Below are 25294 nucleotides of genomic sequence, written 5' to 3'. Positions count from 1 at the left end.
AAAAGTCGTGCTATAAATTCTCAGACAACACAAAAATTCCTTGATGCCCTTCCAGACTCCTTCTGCCTACCCAAGGACGTCAGAGGACAAAAATCAGTTAACCACTTAACTGAGGAACTCAATTTAACCTTGCGCAATACCCTAGATGCAGTTGCACCCCTAAAAACGAAAAACATTTGTCATAAGAAACTAGCTCCCTGGTATACAGAAAATACCCGAGCTTTGAAGCAAGCTTCCAGGAAATTGGAACGGAAATGGCGCCACACAAAACTGGAAGTCTTCCGACTAGCTTGGAAAGACAGTACCGTGCAGTACCGAAGAGCCCTCACTGCTGCTCGATCATCCTACTTTTCCAACTTAATCGAGGAAAATAAGAACAATCCAAAATTTCTTTTTGATACTGTTGCAAAGCTAACTAAAAAGCAGCATTCCCCAAGAGAGGATGGCTTTCACTTCAGCAGTAATAAATTCATGAACTTCTTTGAGGAAAAGATCATGACCATTAGAAAGCAAATTACGGACTCCTCTTTGAATCTGCCTATTCCTCCAGGGCTTAGCTGTCCTGGATCTGCACAGCTCTGCGAGGGCCTGGGATCGGGAGAGACACTTAAGTGTTTTAGTACTATATCTCTTGACACAATGATGAAAATAATCATGGCCTCTAAACCTTCAAGCTGCATACTGGATCCTATTCCTACTAAACTGCTGAAGGAGCTGCTTCCTGTGCTTGGCCCTCCTATGTTGAACATAATAAACAGCTCTCTATCCACCGGATGTGTACCAAACTCACTAAAAGTGGCAGTGATAAAGCCTCTCTTGAAAAAGCCAAACCTTGACCCGGAAAATATAAAAAACTATCGGCCTATATCGAATCTTCCATTCCTCTCAAAAATTTTAGAAAAAGCTGTTGCGCAGCAACTCACTGCCTTTCTGAAGACAAACAATGTATACGAAATGCTTCAGTCTGGTTTTAGACCCCATCATAGCACTGAGACTGCACTTGTGAAGGTGGTAAATGACCTTTTAATGGCGTCAGACCGAGGCTCTGCATCTGTTCTCGTGCTACTAGACCTTAGTGCTGCCTTTGACACCATCGATCACCACATTCTTTTGGAGAGACTGGAAACCCAAATTGGTCTACACGGACAAGTTCTGGCCTGGTTTAGATCTTACCTGTCGGAAAGATATCAGTTTGTCTCTGTGAATGGTCTGTCCTCTGACAAATCAACTGTACATTTCGGTGTTCCTCAAGGTTCCGTTTTAGGACCACTATTGTTTTCACTATATATTTTACCTCTTGGGGATGTTATTCGAAAACATAATGTTAACTTTCACTGCTATGCGGATGACACACAGCTGTACATTTCAATGAAACATGGTGAAGCCCCAAAATTGCCCTCGCTAGAAGCCTGTGTTTCAGACATAAGGAAGTGGATGGCTAAAAACTTTCTACTTTTAAACTCGGACAAAACAGAGATGCTTGTTCTAGGTCCCAAGAAACAAAGAGATCTTCTGTTAAATCTGACAATTCATCTTGATGGTTGTAAAGTCGTCTCAAATAAAACTGTGAAGGACCTCGGCGTTACTCTTGACCCTGATCTCTCTTTTGACGAACATATCAAGACTGTTTCAAGGACAGCTTTTTTCCATCTACGTAACATTGCAAAAATCAGAAATTTTCTGTCCAAAAATGATGCAGAAAAATTAATCCATGCATTTGTTACTTCTAGGTTAGACTACTGCAATGCTCTACTTTCCGGCTACCCGGATAAAGCACTAAATAAACTTCAGTTAGTGCTAAATATGGCTGCTAGAATCCTGACTAGAACCAAGAAATTTGATCATATTACTCCAGTGCTAGCTTCCCTACACTGGCTTCCCGTTAAGGCAAGGGCTGATTTCAAGGTTTTACTGTTAACCTATAAAGCGTTACATGGGCTTGCTCCTACCTATCTTTCCGAGTTGGTCCTGCCGTACATACCTACACGTACGCTACGGTCACAAGACGCAGGCCTCCTAATTGTCCCAAAAATTTCTAAGCAAACAGCTGGAGGCAGGGCTTTCTCCTATAGATCTCCATTTTTATGGAACAGTCTGCCTACCCATGTGAGAGACGCAGACTCGGTCTCAACCTTTAAGTCTTTACTGAAGACTTATCTCTTCAGTAGGTCATATGATTGAGTGTAGTCTGGCCCAGGAGTGTGAAGGTGAACGGAAAGGCTCTGGAGCAACGAACCGCCCTTGCTGTCTCTCCAGGGCCGGTTCCCCTCTCTCCACTGGGATTCTCTGCCTCTAACCCTGTTACTGGGGCTGAGTCACTGGCTTGCTGGTGCTCTTTCATGCCGTCCCTAGGAGGGGTGCGTCACTTGAGTGGGTTGAGTTACTGACGTGAACTTCCTGTCTGGGTTGGCGCTCCCCCTTGGTTGTGCTGTGGTGGAGACCTTTGTGGGCTATACTCGGCCTTGTCTCAGGATTGTAAGTTGGTGGTTGAGGATATCCCTCTAGTGGTGTGGGGGCTGTGCTTTGGCAGAGTGGGTGGGGTTATATCCTTCCTGTTTGGCCCTGTCCGGGGGTTTCTTCGGATGGGGCCACAGTGTCTCCTGACCGCTCCTGTCTCAGCCTCCAGTATTTATGCTGCAGTAGTTTATGTGTCGGGGGGCTAGGGTCAGTTGGTTATACCTGGAGTACTTCTCCTGTCTTATCCAGTGTCCTGTGTGAATTTAAGTATGCTCTCTCTAATTCTCTCGTTCTCTCTTTCTCTCTGAGAACCTGAGCCCTAGGACCATACGTCAGGACTACCGGGCATGCTGACACCTTGCTGTCCCCAGTCCGCCCGGCCTTGCTGCTATTCCAGTTTCAACTGTTTCTGCCTGCGGTTACGAAACCCCTACCTGTCCCAGACCTGCTGTTTTCAACTCTTAATGATCGGCTATGAAAAGCCAACTGAGATTTATTCCTGATTATTATTTGACCATGCTTGTCATTTATGAACATTTTGAAAATCTTGGCTCTCTCTAATTTTCTCCTTCTCTCTTTCTCTCGGAGGACCTGAGCCCTAGGACCATACGTCGGGACTACTGGCCGTGGTGACTCCTTGCTGCCCTCAGTCCGCCTGGCCTTGCTGCTATTCCAGTTTCAACTCTTCTGCCTGCGGTTATGGAACCCCTACCTGTCCCAGACCTGCTGTTTTCAACTCTTAATGATCGGCTATGAAAAGCCAACTGAGATTTATTCCTGATTATTATTTGACCATGCTTGTCATTTATGAACATTTTGAAAATCTTGGCTCTCTCTAATTTTCTCCTTCTCTCTTTCTTTCTCTCGGAGGACCTGGGCCCTAGGACCATGCGTCGGGACTGCCGCCCGTGGTGACTCCTTGCTGTCCCCAGTCCGCCTGGCCTTGCTGCTATTCCAGTTTCAGCTGTTCTGCCTGCGGTTATGGAACCGCCACCTGTCCCAGACCTGTTGTTTTTCAACTCTTAATGATCAGCTATGAAAAGCCAACTGAAAATTATTCATGATTATTATTTGACCATGCTTGTCACTTATGAACATTTTTGAACATCTTGGCATAGTTCTGTTATAATCTCCACCCGGCACAGCCAGAAGAGGACTGGCCACCCCTCATAGCCTGGTTCCTCTCTAGGTTTCTTCCTAGGTTTTGGCCTTTCTAGGGAGTTTTTCCTAGCCACCGTGCTTCTACACCTGCATTCTAGCTGTTTGGGGTTTTAGGCTGGGTTTCTGTACAGCACTTCGAGATATTATCTGATGTACGAAGGGCTATATAAAATAAAATTGATTGATTGATTGATTGATCTACTACATCTTGCCTATGCCGTTCTGTACCATCACTCATTCATATATCTTTATGTACATATTCTTTATCCCTTTACACTTGTGTGTATAAGGTAGTAGTTGTGGAATTGTTAGGTTAGATTACTCGTTGGTCATTACTGCATTGTCGGAACTAGAAGCACAAGCATTTCGTTACTATGTAAAGTGGCTGTTCCACTGGATGTCAAGGTGAATGCACCAATTTGTAAGTCGCTCTGGATAAGAGCGTCTGCTAAATGACTTAAATGTAAATGTAAATGTAAATGCTACACTCGCATTAACATCTGCTAACCATGTGTATGTGACAAATAACATTTGATTTGATTTGATTTGAAAACCCCCATTACATTTCATTACTTTAATGTTACTTATAAAACTTTTATCCAAAGCGACTTACAGTCAAGCGTGCATACATTGTTACGTATGGTACCACCTCCCATACATTACAATAGCTTCATCCTTGTGTTGTTATGTGTTAATAACATTTAGACTACGTTACCCAGCAAGCTATGCGGGGGGCAGGGGGTTGAAGAATGTCTTGCATGGCTAAACATGGAGTGTTTCTAGCTGAAGTATATGTTCATTAAAAGTAGTTAAACCTACACCCCGCTTTGTCATTATATAAGGAACAAACATAACAATCCTAGACTGGCCTTTTCTTAGCAAGATAACAACAAATTGATCGTCTTTCAACCTGCCCTTAATAATGTCATAGCCTTTCTGTTGGTTATAGATTCAGTCAACACCATAAAACCCACATTGGACTGACTGTAATGGGAGTTACTGTAAACAGACAACAGATGAGTTACAGTACCTGAGAGATGAGACAAACTGAGAGCTTGTTGCTTGGAAACGGTTTGCCTCACAGAGTGCACAGGATGTGCCCCAATGTTAGAGATTCAACACCTAACCTAATAAAAGGTGGTGATGTTATTTGACTGGCCTCAGTTGTGGGGTTGTGTGTCAGACCGGGTGAACAGGACACACAGACAGTCCAACTGTCTCTTTCTTTGTCAATGGTAAGAGATGTTAAAATAGTATTACAGTATGATCAAATAAGGATATTTGATTTATTGGTGCTGTATCTGGTGTATTGTTGACTGTGTGGTTGACTGATTCATATTGTCGTATTTTCTCTAGGCTCTCCATAGCCTGGAATACACGCTAAATATTGCTACTGTTCACTACTGTTCCTGCTCCAATTGAGAAGGACTTGGAATCAGCAAAAGAATTGCAGGTCCAATTAGCATTACTTCAGGAACAAGCACAAAACCCCAACTGTTTCAGTGAAGATATGCATGGACGGAATCATTGAGGTGAAACAATAGTGTAACGGAGCATATTTCAGTTGGTATTTCAGTCTCGGCTCTCCGCCCCACAGATGGAGAACCACACATTCAGCATGGACCTTCTCAAGCTAGAGGGGGTTAAAGTCATTTATCAGTCCACCTACCCTGCCTTCATCCTCCTCCTTATCATCTACATCTTCACAATGGTGACCAACATCAGCCTCACAGTGCTCATCTGCATGGAGAGGAGCCTGCACCAGCCCATGTACATCCTCCTTTGCAACATGTCTTTCAACGATGCTCTCAGTATCACCACCATCATACCTCGAGTGCTGTTCGACATTTTAACACCTAGATCAGACAGATATATTACCTACAATGAGTGTTTCACCCAAGCATTCTTGGGTCACTGGTTTGGTTCAAACTTCCATACGATACTGACGATCATGGCTTTTGACAGGTATGTGGCCATCTGTAATCCTCTGCGATACGCCACCATCATGAACAACAAAATGCTGGTTAAGCTGTGTGTGTTTGCCTGGGTGGTGTCCCTTGTCTTTGTGGCTGTCCTCCTGGGCCTCACCCTCCGCTTGTCACGCTGCAGGTCGGAAATCACCAACCCTTGGTGTGACAATGCCTCATTATTCAAGCTCTCCTGTGAGAGTGTGCTTATAAATAACATTTATGGACTATTTTTCACCACTATCGTCTTCATCACCTCCATGGGGAGTGTGGCTCTGACATACATTAGAATCGCCATGGTGTGTGTGAGGAGTAAGAGCAAGTCGCTGAACAGCAAAGCTCTGCAAACCTGTTTCACACACCTGGCTGTATACCTCATTATGTTGATGACAGGTTTCATCATTGTCTTTCTTCATCGGTACCCACAGTGGTCAGACCACAGGAAACTTGCATCAATTATGTTTTATGTGGTTCCTCCTGCACTGAACCCCATTATCTATGGGCTGCAGTCCAAAGACATTCGCAAACTAGTTGTAAATATCTCCCATTGCAAGAAAGTTTCTCCATTAGTTTAACACACATTATATTGTTCACATACGTACAAACATACGTATATGTATGTATGTACTGTATGTATAAATTAAATCGTATGCCAAGAGGAGAGAAACATTTACATTATTACTCATAATTTGTCATTATCATCCTCAATCCTCATCCTCAATACTCGACCTCAAGCACCAGTGTGGTTTACTGAGGCTAAGGGTGAATAGGAGGAACTGTTCCCTTTGCGTCCTTGACACCAAGTAGGTGAGCTCATACAGGTATCCTGGGTTTCACATTGACAGCATGCTGTGTTGGTGCACCATGTGGAGAACATGTGCTCACGCATCCAACAGCGCCTTTACTTCCTGTATCAACTCAGGGTCTATGGAGTAAACGAGAACATAATGCTTCTCTTCTATAGAACAACCATTGGAGTCGATCCTACGCTACAGCATTTTTACTTGGTTTGGCATCCTGAAAGTGCAGCTCAAAGCCCAAATCCTGAGACTGACCTAGACAGCAGGGAAGCTCATAGGCATGACATCTATCTGGCTAGCAGGCTTTAATAATGTAGAACTGCCAACAAGTGACAACCTTTCCATGGCATACATTTTTTTTTGTGTTGGTGGGGAGGGGGGTGTAGGATGATGTATTCTATGTAGTATGATTATGTATTCTATGTAGAAGCAGCAGCACTTTTTAATTGTCCACAATAAAGTATCTATCCTCTCCTAATCTCCCTATCCTCAACCCCACATCTATATATAAATATATATACAGTGTATGTATAATCAATGTCAGTATAGCAATAATTGAATGTAATATATGAATTATAGCATATCATTTATATTTTTATATTAAAATAAAGGGTCTTTCCAAAATCTGAATGAGTTATTTATTCTATCCCAGCATTGTCACTATTTAGTTTGAGTTGCCCTCTGCGGTTGACTATTGAACAACGCAGAAGTATTCAGGGGTATTCTGTGAATCATTTAGTACCCCATCATCTAATCTTTTCAAATAAACACATGTCAAATATGGGTGTACATGTGAAAGCCACATTTTTAGTAATTTCAGGACCAAATCTTGCATGGGATAGCTAGCTGGCTAATTGATGAATGTTGACACATCACACACATGATCATTGTGTAAAGCTATGGCAAGTGGCTCGACGATTATGCTGAAGAGAGGAATGGACAGTGGACAGTGGTCAGCCCTTCCTAGTGCCACGCTGTAAATGAAAATATTGATAAAGTATTTGACCCAACTGAATCCAGAAAACACGAGTGGACAGTGGTCAGTCCTGCCTCGCGCCATGAGGTTTATGAAATATTATTGAATTTATAACTGAATCTACATCATCTGAAATGACCACTTTTGATTTGGTAGATGGTAGAAGTAAATAATAGGCAGAATCTATAATATTGAGACCTTGGGACTATAAGGTTCTATCTGGCATTTTGATCAAAAATTCTATTCACGTAGAATTGCTCTTTAGGTGGTCCTTCACATGTGAGATACTGTATGTCAGATTTTTTTTTCCATCTGCGCAAACATCTTTGAACTTGCTTCTATAAGGTTCTAATACTATAATATAAGGTGATGTACTTATTGAGTCATGAAAGAGGAAGACATCACAAAATAGTTCAGAGATCTGGGACTTGAAAAGTACTAAATATCTCAAAACTATACATTTTCCAGATAGAACCTTATAGTCCCAAGTCCTTGATTATTCATAGCATTGGTTCTGGTCCTCATTTGCAATTACTCCAATTTTTTCCACCACTTTTTCAGAAGAATGGCCATAACTTAAGCTTTTTCTGGTAAAAACAAATAAATACAGGTGTCTTAGAACATTTAAATGAAAGGCCCATTGGAGAGGCATTGATATTTTTTTTATATCAATATGAAAACCTCCATGGAAGGGGTATTTTCCTAAAATTACAAACTTACAACATGTTACATCCTATAACATCCTATAATGGCGCTGGAGGAGGTGGTTGTTGTTTTACGGGCTTATAACAAATTGTGGGAGTTCTTTTGCATTATTTGTAGCTTATTTTGTACATAATGTTTCTGCCACCGTCTCTTATGACCCGAAAAGAGCTTCTGGATATCAGAACAGCTATTACTCACCTTGTACAGGACAAAGATTTTTTCAATAACGAGTCGGGTGCAAAGGATTTACTTCAGACACCGGACAAGGCCCAAATCCCCGCCATTCGCATGAAGAAGAGACAGAGATATAGGGGTCGTAGGTCGGGGTGCCATGTAAGAATCCAACGGCGAGTGGGTAACCCGCCTCTACCATCAATCGTATTAGCCAACGTGCAATCATTGGATAATAAACTGGCTGAGCTCCGATCAAGACTATCGTACCAATGGGACATTAAAAAGTGTAATATCTTATGTTTCACCAAGTCGTAGCTGAACAACGACATGGATAACATACAGCTGGCTGGGTTTTCCGTACATCGACAAGATAGAACAGCTGCCTCCGGTAAGACAATGGGTGGCGGTCTGTGTCTATTTGTTAATAACTGTGCACAAAATCTAACTTTAATGAAGACTCAAGGTTTTGCTCACCTGAGGTAGAGTATCTCATGATAAGCTGTAGACCACACTATCTACACTATCGAGCAGCTCACAGATTACTGCACCTATACATAGCCCATCTATAATTTAGCCCAAACAACTACCTCTAACCCCTACTGTATTTATTTATTTATTTATTTTGCTCCTTTGCACCCCATTATTTCTATCTCTACTTTGCACATTCTTCCACTGCAAGGGAACCATATCAGGCCACCATAGACGTACAGATCCCCTAGACCTACAAAAACCCTAGACATACAAAAAACCCTAAACAATACAAAAACTAACGTACCCACCCTAGTCACACCCTGACCAAAAATGAAAGAAAACAGAGATATCTCAGGTCAGGGCGTGACACTACCATTTCAGTGTTTTACTTGCTATATTGTATTTACTTCGCCACCATAGCCTTTTTTTTGCATTTTACCTCCCTTATCTCACCTCATTTGCTCACATTGTATATAGACTTATTTTTCTACTGTATTATTGACTGTATGTTTGTTTTACTCCATGTGTAACTCTGTGTTGTTGTATGTGTCGAACTGCTTTGCTTTATCTTGGCCAGGTTGCAGTTGTAAATGAGAACCTGTTCTCAACTTGCCTACCTGGTTAAAAAAGGTGAAATATATATTTTTTTAATCTACCAAGAGGATTTTCATCTATATTTTTCATAGCTGTCTATTTACTACCACAAACTGATGCTGGCACTAAGACCGAACACAACTAGCTGTATAAGGCCATAAGCAAACAAGAAATTGTACCAGTGAATCAATCAATAAGGAAGTGGTCAGACGACGCAGATGCTAAGCTACAGGACTGTTTTGCTAGCACAGACTGGAATATGTTCTGCGATTCTTCCGATGGCATTGAGGAGTACAGTCAATGGCTTCATCAATAAGTGCATCGATGACGTCATCCCCACAGTGACCGCACATTCATACCCCAACCAGAAGCCATGGAATACAGGCAACTTCCACACTAAGCTAAAGTGTAGCGCTGCCACTTCCAAGGAGCAGGACTCTAACCCGGACGCTTATATGAAATCCCGCTATGCTTTCCGACAAACCATCAAACATGCAAAGCGTCAATACAGGACTAAGATTGAATCCTACTATACCGGTTCCAACGCTCGTCGGATATGGCAGGGCTTGCAAACTATTATGGACTACAAAAGGAAGCACAGCTGTGAGCTGCCCGGTGACATGAGCCTACCAAACAAACTAAATTACTTCTCTGCGCGCTTCGAGGTAAGCAACACTGAAGCATGCATGAGAGCACCAACTGTTCAGGACGACTGTGTGATCATGCTCTCCGTAGCCGATGTGAGTTTTTAAACAGGTCAACATTCACAAGGCCGCAGGGCCAGACAGATTACCAGGACGTGTACGCCGAGCATGCGCTGACCAACTGTCTTCACTGACATTTTCAACCTGTCCCTGACCGAGTCTGTAATACCAACATGTTCCAAGCAGACCCAAGAACACCAAGGTAACCTGCCTAAATGACTACCGACCCGTAGCACTAACATCTGTAGTCATGAAGTGATTTGAAAGGCTGGTCATGGCATACATCAACACCATTATCCTGGAAACCCTAGACCAACTCCAATTTGCATATCGCCCCAACAAATCCACAGATGATGTAATCTCTATTGCACGCGACACTGCCTTTTCCCACCTGGACAAAATGAACACCTATGTGAGAATGCTATTCATTGATTACAGGTCAGCGTTCAACACCATAGTGCCCTCCAAGCTCATCACTAAGCTAAGGACCCTGGGACTGAACACCTCTCTCTGCAACTGAATCCTGGACTTCCTGATGGGCCGCCACCAGGTGGTAAGGGTAGGTAACAACACATCTGCCACGTTGATCCTCAACACGGAGGCCCCTCAGGGGTGCATGCTCAGTCCCCTGCTGTACGTCCTGTTCACTCATGACTGCATGGCCAAGCACGACTCCAACACCATCGTTAACTTTACCGAAGTCAAGACAGTGGTAGGCCTGAGCACCGACAACGATGAGACAGCCTATAGGGAGGAGGTCAGAGACCTGGCCGTGTGGTGCCAGGATAACAACCTCTCCCTCAACGTGATCAAGCCACCGTGCTTCCTAGCCACTGTGCTTCTACACCTGCATTGCTTGCTGTTTGTGGTTTTAGGCTGGGTTTCTGTACAGCACTTTGAGATATCAGCTGATATGAGAAGAGATATATAAATACATTTGATTTGATTTGATCAAGACAAAAGGAGATGATCGTGGACTACAGGAAAAGGAGGGCAGAGCACGCCCCCATTCTCATCAACGGGGCCGTAGTGGAGCAGGTTGAGAGCTTCAAGTTCCTTGGTGTCCACATCACCAACGAACTGTCATGGTCCAAATACACCAAGACATTCGTAAAGAGGGCACAACAAAACCTATTCCCCTTCAGGAGACTGAAAAGATTTGGCATGGGTCCTCAGATCCTCAAAACGTTCTACAGCTGCACCATCGAGAGCATCCTGACTGGTTGCATCACTGCCTGGTATGGCAACTGCTCAGCCTCCAACTGCAAGGCACTACAGAGGGTAGTGCGTACGGCCCAGTACATCACAGGGGCCAAGCTTCCTGCCATCCAAGACCTCTATAACAGGCGGTGTCAGAGGAGAGCCCTAAAAATTGCCAAAGACTCCAGCCACCCTAGTCATAGACTGTTCTCTCTGCTACTGTACGGCAAGCGGTACCGGACCGCCAAGTCTAGGTCCAAAAGGCTTCTTAACAGCTTCATCCCCCAAGCCATAAGACTCCGGAACAGCTAACAAAATGGCTACCCGGACTATTTGCATTGACCCCTCCCTCCCCATTTTTACGCTGCTGCTACTGTCTGTTTATTATCTATGCACAGTCACTTTACCTCAACCTACATGTACATATTACTTTAATTACCTCTACTAACCTGTGCACCCGCACACTGACACTGTACTGATACCCCCTGTATATAGCCTCATTACTGTTATTTTATTGTTGCTCTTTAATTATTAATTATTTTTATATTTTCTTCTCTTTTAATTTGTATTTATTGTTTACTTAATTTTATTTAGTAAATACTTTCTTAACAGTTAACAGTTTTTCTTAAAAATGCATTGTTGGTTAAGGGCTTGTAAGTAAGCATTTCACTGTAAGGTCTACACCTGTTGTAATCCGTGCATGTGACAAATAACATTTTATTTTATGTTATTCATGACTAGGAAGTAGTTTACTGACTTTAGGTATCAGAGACCAGAAAAATATATCAGTTTACTCATCCAGAGGATCAGGGGTGAAAGTAAGGCAGTACTTTCTCGTATGGAGTACATGTCACATGGAATGAAGCTGGAGAGACGAAGCAGGTACGGGGAGTCAAACATTTAATAAAGAACAGACATGGAACGAGACAGGAACAGCGTCAGCATACAAGAAAAGAAAGACACAAAACAATGCATCAGCAGGGAACAGAGCAGGGAAACTGACAAATATAGGTGAGGTAATAAACAGATGATAAGTGAGTCCCGGTGAGTAGAAATATCGCTGAAGCGTGTGACGAGGTGTGCGTAATTGATGGCAGGAGTGCGTGATGCAGGGCAGAGGGCGCCAGGGGAGGGAAGAGCGGGAGCAGATGTGACAGTACAAGCCAAATAAATAGTGCTGGTACCGGTAAAACGTCAGCTTATCACAATAACTAAAACAAAGATGAATAGAAAACTGTAGGGTATTACACCATCGTTTATCATTTACGCCTGTCAGACGCATGAAAAATTAGCAAATGCACTTAAAAACAGGTGGCATAAGCGGTGTGGTTCTACATGAACACAACATTCTTGCCAATGCAAAGATGACTGGCTGGGGTTGAAACGCGTGCGGACAGCAGTGGACGTGCATCAAACAATTCAGGCTAAAAGTGTGCCTAATGCCAGTCAGCAAATGTCATAAAAAATGTTGGTGTTTTAATTGACGTCTCTTTCCGTTCTTTAAATGGCAGGTGCCATGATTTGAATTATTTAAGATTGAAGAAATGTGCACAGGTAGCCTACTTTTGGAAGTGATTTGTTTAACAATCATATGAAAACATAAATTCCTGGTTACAGTTAAATTACATGTCTTTACTATTCAGCTCATTAAAAAAATCCACATAGGAGGTCCCATACAGGGAAGAAAATGATATAGTGTACTTGTCATTTTAGTGTCACGACTTCGACCGAGGCAGGTTCTCCTTCCCGTTCGGGTGGCGTTCGGCAGTCGTCGTCACCGGCCTATTAGCTGCCACTGATCCTTTTCTCCCCCTCCCTATGTGTTTATTGGGTTCACGTGTTTTGTATGAGGATGTAATTAGTTGGGCTTATTAGTCAGCCGGCCCGCACGTTTCTTTGTGCGGGATTGTTTGTTAGTAAGTAGTGGTGTTTGTTTCGTGCATCGTGTTTGCTGGACTGTGTTCGTTTCCCCCTGTGTCTGGGGTTGTTTATGGAGTACACCCAGTGGGTTAGTAGGGTGGCCTAGTTTCTCCGTGTTCATGAAAGAACATTTGTTATTGCACCTGCTGTTTCCTGCACTTGACTTCACACTCCGACACCCAGGCCTTACAGAATCCCGCACCCCCCTAATGGAGTCAGCAGGAGCAGCGGCCAACCCTCTCCCATCGATGGAGGAACGGGTGCTCCATCATACCACCGTTCTCCACCGTATTGGATCAGCGATGGATTCGATGATGGAGCGAATGGACCGATGGGAGAGGAGTTGTCTCCTCTCTCCACCTTCGGCTCCTCCAGCCCAGGACTCTCCATCCCTCGGCTCCAGCGCTCTCTGTCTGACACTCCCGAGGGATTATGATGGATCGGCGGCGGGGTGCCAGGGGTTCCTACTCCAACTGGAGCTGTACCTTGCCACCGTAAGACCCACTCCCTCGGGAGCGGAGAGGGTGAGTGTCCTCGTCTCCTGCCTCACGGGTCGTGCTCTGGAGTGGGCGAACGCAGTCTGGAATGGCCCAGACTCGGCGAAGGAGCATTACCCAGAGTTCACCTGCCGTTTTCGGGCCGTATTTGACCATCCTCCAGAGGGCTGAGCGGCGGGAGAACGACTGTTCCACCAGAAGAGGAGAGGAGCGAGGAGCGCCCAGGATTACGCGCTGGAGTTCCGGACCCTGGCTGCAGGATCTGGGTGGAACGACAGGGCCCTTATTGATCACTACCGGTGTAGTCTCCGGGAGGACGTCCGCAGGGAGTTAGCATGTCGGGACACCGCTCTTTCCCTGGATGAGCTGATTGACATGTCCATCCGTCTGGACAATCTGCTGGCTGCCCGCGGGCGTTCTGAGAGGGTCCTGTACGTTCCACCACCCAGCTCCTCCGCTCCTATTCCGATGGAGTTGGGAGGGGCTGTGCCGAGGGGTACCGGAGGAGGAGGCTCTCCCTGCACCAGCTGTGGTCGGAGAGGACACACGGCCGATCGGTGCTGGGGTGGTCCGTCTGGGAGTCGAGATGGCAGGCGGAACGCTTCTCGATCACCCCAGGTGAGTCAGCACCAAACTCACCCAGAACCCCCTGTTAGTCACATGTTTGTCTTGATTTTTTTTCTTACATTTTTACCCTCTTCCCAGCATAGGGCGCTAGTCGATTCAGGTCTAGGGTTTGGCTTGTGCCGATAGATTCTCCCTTTCCCGTGCACTCCCTAGATAGCCGGCCATTAGGGTCAGGGGTGGTCAGGGAGACCACGGTCCCCCTGGACATGGTGACGCAGGGGAATCATAAGGAGCGTATCAGCTTTTATATTATTGATTCGCCTGCGTTTCCAGTGGTGCTAGGGATTCCCTGGCTGGCCCGGCACAATCCTAAAATTTCGTGGAGACAGGGGGTTCTCCAGGGGTGGTCAAAGGAGTGTTCTGGAAGGTGTTTGGGAGTTTCCATCGGTGCCATGTCGGTGGAAAGTCCAGACCAGGGTTCCACGGTGTGCATTCCCCCCGAGTATGCCGACTTGGCAATCGCTTTCAGTAAAAAGAAAGCGACTAAATTACCACCTCATTGACCGGGAAGGGATTGTGCGATAGATCTCCAGGTAGACGCTGCGCTTCCCAAGAGTCACGTGTACCCATTGTCCCAAGAGGAGACGGTGGCTATGGAGACATATGTCACTGAGTCTCTGGGACAGGGGTACATTCGGTCCTCTATCTCACCCGCCTCCTCGAGTTTCTTTTTTGTGAAGAAAAAGGAGGGAGGTTTGCGTCCGTGTATTGATTATAGAGGTCTAAATGCCATCCCCGTGTGGTTTAGTTACCACACTACCTCTCATTGCTACAGCAATGGAATCATTTCACGGAGCGCAATTCTTCACAAAATTGGATCTCAGGAGCGCGTATAGTCTGGTGCGTATTCGGAAGGGAGACGAGTGGAAAACCGCATTTAGTACCACATCGGGCCATTATGAGTACTGCGTCATGCCGTATAGGTTAAAGAATGCTCCAGCCATTTTCCAATCCTTTGTAGACGATATTCTCAGGGACCTGCACGGGCAGGGAGTGGTTGTTTATATCGATGACATTCTGATCTACTCAGCCACTCACGCCACGCATGTGTCTTTTGGTACGCAAGGTGCTTGGTAGACTGCTGGAGCATGACCTATATGTCAAGGCTGAGAAGTGTGTGTTCTCCAAACGAGCCGTCTCTTTTCTGGGTTATCGCATTTCCACCTCGGGGGTGGTGGTGGAGGGTGACCGCATTAAGGCCGTGCGTAATTGGCCGACTCCGACCACGGTAAAAGAGGTGCAGCGGTTTTTGGGTTTTGCCAACTACTACCGGAGGTTTATCCGGGGTTTTGGCCAGGTAGCAGCTCCCATTACCTCACTGCTGAAGGGGGGTCCGGTGCGGTTGCAGTGGTCAGCAAAAGCGGACGGAGCTTTCAACAGGTTGAAGGTGCTGTTCACGGATGCGCCCGTGTTGGCGCATCCGGATCTCTCTCTAGCATTCATAGTGGAGGTGGACGCGTCCGAGGCTGGGGTAGGGGCCGTGCTATCACAGCGCTCTGGTACGCCACCAAAACGCCACCCCTGTGCTTTCTTCTCGAAGAAACTCAGCCCAGCGGAGCGTAACTATGATGTGGGGGACCGGGAGTTGTTAGCAGTGGTCAGTGCCCTGAAGGTGTGGAGACACTGGCTTGAGGGGGCTAAGCACCCTATTCTCATCTGGACCGACCACCAGAATCTGGAGTATATTCGGGCAGCTAGGAGACTGAACCCACGTCAGGCAAGGTGGGCCATGTTCTTTACCCGATTCCAGTTTACGTTAACGTTTAGACCGGGCTCCCAGAACGTAAAGGTGGATGCACTGTCCCGTTTTTACGACTCGGACGATCGGCCCACCGAACCCACTCCCATCCTTCCCGCCTCAAGGCTGATAGCACCAGTGGTGTGGGAAGTGGACTCGGACATCGAGCGGGCGTTACGGGCTGAACCAGCTCCTCCTCAGTGTCCTTTGGGGCGGAAGTACGTGCCGCTTGGTGATCGGTACAAATTGATTCGGTGGGCTCACGTTCTACCCTCCTCGGGTCACCCTGGGGTGAAGAGGACAGTGGGGAGCCTTCGGGGGAGGTATTGGTGGCCTACCTTGGCGAGAGACGTTAGGGTTTATGTTTCCTCCTGTTCGGTATGCGCCCAGAGTAAGGCTCCTAGGCACCTTCCTAGAGGGAAGTTACAACCCCTCCCTGTTCCACAACGGCCTTGGTCGCACCTGTCCGTAGATTTTCTGACCGATCTTCCCCCATCTCAGGGGAACACTACGGTACTGGTGATTGTGGATCGGTTCTCGAAGTCCTGTCGTCTCCTCCCGTTGCTCGGTATGCCTACAGCCCTACAGACTGCGGAGGCATTATTCACCCACGTCTTCCGGCACTACGGGGTGCCGGAGGACATCGTTTCTGATCGGGGCCCCCAATTCACGTCCCAAGTATGGAGGGCGTTCTTGGAGCGTTTGGGGGTCTTGGTCAGCCTGACCTCCGGTTATCACCCTGAGAGTCATGGGCAGGTGGAGAGAGTGAACCAGGAGGTGGGTAGGTTTCTGCGGTCGTATTGCCAGGACCGGCCAGGGGAGTGAGATACATTCCCTGGGCCGAAATGGCCCAGAACTCACTACGCCACTCCTCTACTAACGTGTCCCCCTTTCAGTGTGTATTGGGGTACCAGCCGGTCCTGGCACCATGGCATCCGAGCCAGACCGAGGCTCCTGCGGTGGAGGAATGGGTGCTGCGTTCCAAGGAGACATGGAGGGCCGTCCAGGAATCTCTCCAACAAGCTAGTGGACGGCAGAAGAGGAGCGCTGACCGCCACCGCAGTGAGGCCCCCGTGTTTGTACCGGGGGACAGGGTCTGGCTCTCGACCCGAAACCTGCCCCTCCGCTTGCCCTGCCGGAAGCTGGGTCCGCAGTGTGTAGGGCCCTTCAAAGTCCTGAGGAGAATAAACGAGGTGTGTTATCGATTACAACTCCCTTCCTATTATCGCATTAACCCCTCGTTTCATGTGTCTCTCCTCAGGCCGGTGGTAGCTGGTCCCCTGCAGGACGGTGAGGTACCGGAGGTCCCTCCTCCCCCTCTGGACATCGAGGGGTCGAGGGGGCCTGGAGTACCTCGTGGACTGGGAGGGGTACGGTCCGTAGGATAGGTGCTGGGTACCGGTGGGGGACATTTTGGATCCGTCTATGCTGAGGGATTTCCATCGCCTCCATCCGGATCGCCCTGCACCTCGTCCTCCGGGTCGACCTCGAGGCCGGTGTCGGCGCGCTGCGGGAGCCGCGCGTCAGAGGGGGGGGTACTGTCATGACTTCGACCGAGGCAGGCTCTCCTTCCCGTTCGGGTGGCGTTCGGCGGTCGTCGTCACCGGCCTATTAGCTGCCACTGATCCTTTTCTCCCCCTCCCTATGTGTTTATTGGGTTCACGTGTTTTGTATGAGGATGTAATTAGTTGGGCTTATTAGTCAGCCGGCCCGCACGTTTCTTTGTGCGGGATTGTTTGTTAGTAAGTAGTGGTGTTGGTTTCGTGCATCGTGTTTGCTGGACTGTGTTCGTTTCCCCCTGTGTCTGGGGTTGTTTATGGAGTACACCCAGTGGGTTAGTAGGGTGGCCTAGTTTCTCCGTGTTCATGAAAGAACATTTGTTATTGCACCTGCTGTATCCTGCGCTTGACTTCACACTCCGACACCCAGGCCTTACATTTAGTGAACTATTGCTTCAAAAATGTGTGATGAACATGAATGAATATATTTGATGATATGATTAGAAAGAATGAAGGGTATTTTCTTTTATTAGTCATTAAATGTCTAACTTTCTATTGAAATAATTGTAACATTCTGTACCAGATAGAACCTTTTTACTAAACCCAGATTGACATTACAGAACTACAAGGTTCAATTTGCAATTCCCCAAAAAATTGGTTTTAAGAATGTCTCAGGATTTGCGCTTTAACTGGCTCACCAAGAAACAAATATAAAAATGATGTTTTTAGACTTAAATGCCTACTGAAAACGTGATATATAAAGCATTGCAAACATTGTGTGTAGATTGATGAGGCAATTGTGTTATTTAGTCATTAATATAACATGTGGAAAATGTCAAGGGGTCTGAATACTTTCCGAAGGCACCGTATAATTAATACTGAAAATGTGTGATTAATGAGGTTTGGTTTGCTACACATTCACATCCTGCCAGCATGCTCAGCACAACAACAGTTTACGACTGAGGGCTGGCCTCCCCGACCACCATCCACGCCAAAACCCTCAAACAAACTCTAACAACTACCACCCCTGCCAACATGTTTGTCAAATGGTGGAAAGCTGAACCTCGTGAATGTAGTAATAGTGCAAACTTTGGAGAGGTGTGTGACCACTTGAAGACGCCAGTTAGTCCTTTTACGCAAACCTTGTCATTTTTTTGTCTTATGTTGCACCCACCTGACATTTTCCATAAATATTGTTATTATGTTACTGAATGTACAGTATCCATGTCACGCCCTGACCTTAGAGAGCCGTTTTATTTCTCTATTTGGTTAGGTCAGGGTGTGATTTGGGTGGGCATTCTATGTTTTCTATTTCTTTGTTTTTGGCCGAGTGTGGTTCCCAATCAGAGGCAGCTGTCTATCGTTGTCTCTGATTGGGAATCATACTTAGGCAGCCTTTTTCCCACCTAATTATATAGGTAATTATTTATAATAGGTAATTATTTATTATTTAGGTAATTATTTATTTTCTCTTTGTGTTTGTGTGCGCCACGTTTGTTTCTGCTTCCCTGTTCTTTTTTGTGAAGGTTTCACTACGATTAAAAGAAATGTGGAATTACATGCACGCTGCGCCTTGGCTCATCTATGACAGGGAGTTTAAAGACAGTGAACGTGACAATCCAAAGTATTTTCAGTAAAGGATTAAGGAAAAGGTTTTCACAAAAATGTGTTTGTTCACAGAATATAATTTAAAAGTATGCATTAATTAGGAGTCTGTAATATATAATCGTTGGCAAAAATGAATGTAGACATTAATAAATGCATTTCTATATCTTCCAAAACCTTTCAAACAATAGTGGAGGATAACAAACATTGTGGTGCAGTGGCTTCAAAACAGTGCACCCTGTCAGTCATCATTTATATACATAACTGTCAAAAAGAAACATGAGGTGACAGAGGTTGGTTGAGTGGTAAAACCGTCAAGTCTAGAGAACACATATCCCTTACTGGAGACTGAGGTTCAAATCCTGTTTATGTTTTGTCCACCTATGCCAATCACCCACTATTCTTCCTGAAAAGGGCAATGTAATTCCATTTTGCCTTTAAAAACTAACATGAAAAATTGACTGCACACACAATGCCAAAATGGACTAGCTTACATCACTCAAGTTACAATCTGAAGCAGTTGCCAATTATTTTTCCTGGAGTTTGATTTCACCAGAGGCCTCCAACCTTGTAACCATGGGAGTTTGGGAGTTTGGGTTGGGAGTATTACCATGTTCAGAGTTTTGGATAAAAGGCTGTGATGCTGTTTCAGTCTTGAGGGGTGGAAGATCATCTCACCCTTTTTGTTAGTGTTATACTTCAACAATTTATGTCAGGTACAATCCTTCTTATGTTATCTAATGTGCTTGTTGTGATGCTGATGTTTTATATCTGTTAGAGTTGAAAGTGTTATTGTGTCCATTGTATCTACATCTATTGAATTATACAACATTGAATTATAGTCAGTTGATGTTCTCTTTTGTGAAATATATTATGTTGGTTTGTTTTTGGTTACTTTTTTCACTTTTTCATGAAATCATTTGGTTAAATATATTGACAGTAATTGTTCTAAAACAGTAAGTATTTAATGATCGATATTAATGAGAGGCAAGGTAATGAACATGGATTATCAAATTGTATTTGTTGCTTGGTAGACCTTTTTTTAAAGTCATAATACCACTGCTATTTATTTGGTATTTATTATTAAATAACTTTATTGCATTCTCCTCCAGGTTGTGACATTCACTCTGGGTGGCAAATGGAGAACCACACCTATCCTAAGAACATGTTCCTCCTGGAGGGGTTAAAGGTCACTCAACAGTCCTCCTACCCTGCCTTCATCCTTCTCCTCATCATCTACATCTTCACGATGGTGTCCAACATCGGCCTCATACTACTGATCTCCATGGAGAGGAGCCTGCATCAGCCCATGTACATCCTCTTCTGCAACCTACCTCTCAATGATGCTCTTGGAGCCACGGTTATCGTCCCTCGTTTGCTGAGTGACATATTCGTGGCAAGCACAGACCGCTACATTAACGACGTTGCGTGTGCCGTCCAAGCATTTTGCGCCCACATGTTTGGCACAACATCACATACAATACTGATTATCATGGCCTTTGATAGATATGTGGCCATCTGCAACCCCCTGCGATACGCCACCATCATGACCAAAAGGATGATCGCAAAACTGACTGCTTTTGCCTGGGGGTCTGCCTTTCTGCTTGTGGGGGTCCTCCTGGGCCTCACACTCAGCCTGTCACGATGCAGATCTGAAATCTTCAACCCTTTCTGTGACAATGCCTCGTTATTCAAGCTCTCCTGTGAAAGCGTTATTATTAACAATATCTATGGACTCACTTTTACCGTCCTACTCCTGGGGTCCTCCATCGGGAGTGTGACACTAACATACCTTAAGATAGCTATTGTGTGTGTGAGAAACAAAAACAGGGTTCTTAATAGCAGGGCCTTGCAGACCTGCTCCACACACCTGTCTGTGTACATCATCATGCTGGTGTCCGGTTTCACCATCATCTTTCTCCATCGCTTCCCTCAGTGGTCCGACCACAGGAAACTGTCAGCCATTTTGTTTCATGTGGTTCCTCCTTGGCTCAATCCTATTATCTACGGTCTGCAGACCAGAGAGATCAGACAGAAAATCATCAACAAGTTTCATAATAATAAAGTGACTGTATGATGAATGTGTATGAATTATTCTAATCTCTCTCTCTCTCTCTCTCTCTCTCTCTCTCTCTCTCTCTCTCTCTCTCTCTCTCTCTCTCTCTCTCTCTCTCTCTCTCTCTCTCTCTCCTCTCTCTCTCACACACTCTCTCTCCTCTCTCTCTCTCTCTCTCTCTCTCTCTCTCTCTCTCTCTCTCTCTCTCCTCTCTGTCTCTCTCTCTCTCTCTCTCTCTCTCTCTCTCTCTCTCTCTCTCTCTCATCTCTCTCTCTCTCTCTCTCTCTCTCTCTCTCTCTCTCTCTCTCTCTCTCTCTCTCTCTCTCTCTCTCTCTCTCTCCTCCTCTCTCTCTCTCTCTCTCTCTCTCTCTCTCTCTCTCTCTCTCTCTCTCTCTCTCTCTCTCGTTATGAAAAGCCAACTGACATTGGTGTTGAATTGTTGTACCCTCTAGGCCAGGGGTTCACATTTTCACTCGGAGGAACATCACCTGTGCAACATCTATTTCTATGGGCACAAGCTCTGTTCATGACACAAACTGTTGCAGTTTTTAAGCTAATTTTCATACAATTCTGTAAATTTTGCAATGTTACAATGTATAGAGGATCTGATGATGCACTACCCAATTTCAGTTTAGACTATTGTATTACAACATTCAAGAGTAAGTTTAAAGATGGACTCAGTTCCTCTTTTTTTTGCAGGATGGGGGGGGGCATTGCTCTAGGCTACCAGTTGCATTGTTTCGGATATGAAAAGGAGACCACTGCTGTCTGCTGAATGATCAACATGCCAGATGGGAATGTTCTGAAAGCTTGATTCTAATCAACCGTCTGAATAAAATTAAGACAGAAAACGGCAAGTTGGTGGCCCACTCATTTTCAATGGAACCAAAGCTGGGGGCGAAATTTGGTGCATGCAAAAATAGTTTTACTGAAAGGAAGAATTTCCCTTACCCGAGGGAATTATTTAAGGTCATTACATTAAGGTCAATACCCTCAAAGTTTTTCTTAGGTTAGGGCATACTTAAGGGGTTGTACGGTAGTTTGAAGGCATGTACAGAAGAATGAGTTTCTGGTTACCATGGAGATGACCTTCACTGACAGAACTTCTCATCAAAGATATCACATTTATTTTGGGAGATCGCAAAATAGAACTTCTACATTCAAGACAGGAGAATTGATTCAGAAGATAATGATCTGGATCAGAAGATAAAACATTTATTTTAGTTACTTTTTTTTTCAACTTGTTTCTATTATTTTTTAGCACGTCAAGCTAGTTTACAGAGTAGTCATGGATTGTGCAACTTCCATTGTTTAGTTAAAGTGGAACTGGCAGCATTTTATCAACATGAAATCTTTTTATTTTTTTTCTCTGACAAGCGAGCACTTAGATATGGTAATTTTCATGTTTTCATAAATTCGTAGAATGTTTGGGAATTACATATACTAAAGCAGTTGTGAAAATTCTATTCGCCTCATTTTCAATGGAAATATGGGCAGGGTCTCTGGGTTTTTTTGTGGGGGCCTTACCGTTAAAACACTTCCAGACAATAGTTTGCATTTAGCTAACTAACTCGCAATCGCTATCACAACTTCCCAAACATGGATTCACGCAAAATGTGTCTTTTATGTTCAGTAAGGGATGCCACAATAACTGACAGAAAAGAAAGCTGTTCATGGAGCAGGAGTGTTTTGACCACCAAACCTTTTAGAGGAGGGAGTGCTGTTGCGGTAAAGCAAGAGGTAGCGGAGCGCCAAGTCTAGGTCCAAAAGGCTTCTTAACTTCTTAAAGCATTGTTGGTTAAGGGCTTGCAAGTAAGCATTTCACTGTAAGGTTTACACCTGTTGTATTCAGCGCATGTGACAAATAAAATTTGATTTGATTTATGTTGGTCATATACCACACCCCCACGGGCCTTATTGCTTAAATATATACTGTATTATAGTTTCCTGTTTAATCTGATTCATTTTAATGCTCCTACATGTACTGTACCTTTGCCTGTTCCTGATCATTACAGGGGTCCACTAGGATCAGGGGTGGGCAAATTCCAGTCCTCGAGGGCCTGATTGGTGTCACAATTTTGCCCCAGCCCCAGCTAACACACCTGACTCTGACTCCAATAATCACCTAATTATGATCTTCAGTTTAGAATGCAATTTGATTAATCAGCTGTGTTTGCTAGGGATGGAGAAAAAGTGTGACACCAATCAGGCCCTCGAGGAGTGGTTGCCCACCCCTGCATGGTGCTGCAATCATACCAAAATGTCTCTAACAGACCAAGAGGGACGACAACTGTTTATCAAGTGCCACATTGTTTTTCATAATTTGTGCCACTTGAAAACCAAACCCAGAATCAAACTGAAAACACATTTGAAACTCTCCTATTCCTTCATTTCAAAATGTTAAGTATTAAAGAAAATGTCAACAAAGTGGAATTTCATAGTGTTTTTATTAACACCATAATTTGCCAAGTGCAAGATGAGTTACGGTATGCTTAGTTCATGAAGTGCCATATGAAAAGAGCTAAACAATAAAAATATTCATAAATCATAAGGAGTTATCCTTAGGCATTAGATAAACATGTATGAAGAGAGCTGTACAAGGCAAGCCATAAAACAATTATGCAAATATAATCATGTATATGCATATGAAGAGAACTGTGCAAGACAGAAAAATCAAGTGTTAAGCTTAGATAATAAGGTAGAGCTGACAGAGAGAGCTGTAGAAGGCACAAAATATGAGAACTATTTAAAAACACAAAGTATTAGGCCCTGTGTCACGAATACCACTGAAGGTGGCTCCCCTTCCTGTTCGAGTGGCGCTCGGCGGTCGTCGTCACCGGTCTACTAGCTGCCACTGATCCCTTTTTCCTTTTCGTTTGTTTTTGTCTAATTGTTTTCACCTGTTCCTTGTTGGGGTTTTGGGATGGGTGTTATTTAAGTTCATTTAGCCCGCTGGTGTTTGTGCGGGCTTGTGGTTATTTTTTACATTTGTGGTGTTTACTGACTTTTGGGTTTTCGCTGTCCGGTATTTTGGAATCAGTTGTTTTGGGTTTGTTGCGCCTGTGTTTTGTGCTTCACCCATGTTTGTACCTGTTACTGTGCTTGAGGACATTAAAGTGTTTTTTCCCGTCTACCTTCCGCTCTCTGCGTCTGACTCCACACCCATCACTCTCGCGGCGTTACACCCTGAGCCTAAATACCACATAGTTTAACATATTTGGAGCACAGAGTTAGTCTGCCTGACTGGAACTCATATACTGTCCTTGGCAGCATATGTATGAAATAGAATGTCTTCAGTTCAGGGATAACATCAGCACTGACATTCACATCAACAATAACAACCTGCCCGGATGGAGCCCAGACAGCAGTTTGCATCTCTCCAGTCCTGTGTAGAACATGCCCATTCGCCCCTGCATGTAGTACCCACAGGCTCCATTAGGTTGCAGCTGAGGAACCCCATCCACCAACTTCACATCGGTGAGTTTGCCAGAAAACAGTTCAGTCAGAGACTTACTCAGAACAGGACATTTGATTTCTAGAAGTTCTTGAGAGTTTAACACTCCATCTGGGCTTGCAGAAACCATGGCTCCTTGACACACTACTGTGCCTCTACTCTCCAGACTAAACCCACAGCTCTCCCATCCATGTGTAGGCCACCTGCTCGTTTTCTTTGCCATATGTGGTTGCTGAGTTCCCATGGAACCTGGGGAAGAGATGCTCCTGCACAAAGTTGCAAGGATTTGTTGAGGTGCGCACAGGAACTTTCTTTGCTGAGCTATCAGTGATGCAAAGTTTACGTGCATCATACTACTCACGGGAGGAACTCTGTCCTTTAGTGACCTCCTCCAAGCTGGCACGTTTACACTCCTTCAGCTTAGCAAAAACATAATAAAATGACAAGCATTTCTGACACTGCATGTTGATGCCATGTAAACCATTAGGCTGCTGTAGCTATGTGGCTGCTGCTGGAACTTGATGACGGGTTTAGCTTTGATGCACTCGTGCAGAACATTGGCCTCTTCCAAACTCTTCTTAAGTGCGTTGTGGGAGTGGTACACAGGAGTTGGAGGTAGAGATGGAGAAGCAGCTGGGGTGCTGTCAGAGAACTCGTCATTTGGTTTGTGAACTTTAAAACAGATCCCG

At 44.9% G+C, this 25294-nt stretch overlaps 2 protein-coding genes across 2 annotated transcripts; both read left to right on the top strand.

The window, feature by feature from the left end:
- The first annotated feature begins 5215 nt into the window (after positions 1-5215).
- LOC129867832 (olfactory receptor 7C1-like) lies at positions 5216-6160 on the top strand. The gene has a single exon (XM_055941320.1). The coding sequence runs from the start codon at positions 5216-5218 to the stop codon at positions 6158-6160; it is 945 nt and encodes a 314-aa protein (XP_055797295.1).
- Positions 6161-20233: 14073 nt separating this feature from the next.
- Positions 20234-21172, top strand: LOC129867789 (olfactory receptor 52N5-like). Its single transcript, XM_055941290.1, has one exon. It carries the CDS (start codon positions 20234-20236, stop codon positions 21170-21172), a length of 939 nt encoding a protein of 312 aa, XP_055797265.1.
- Positions 21173-25294: the final 4122 nt, after the last annotated feature.

The sequence above is a fragment of the Salvelinus fontinalis genome, chromosome 13, assembly GCF_029448725.1.
Source record: "Salvelinus fontinalis isolate EN_2023a chromosome 13, ASM2944872v1, whole genome shotgun sequence".
Classification (NCBI taxonomy): domain Eukaryota; kingdom Metazoa; phylum Chordata; class Actinopteri; order Salmoniformes; family Salmonidae; genus Salvelinus; species Salvelinus fontinalis.
The sequence above is the reverse complement of the archived record's forward strand: the minus strand, read 5'-3'. Positions and strand labels throughout refer to the sequence as shown.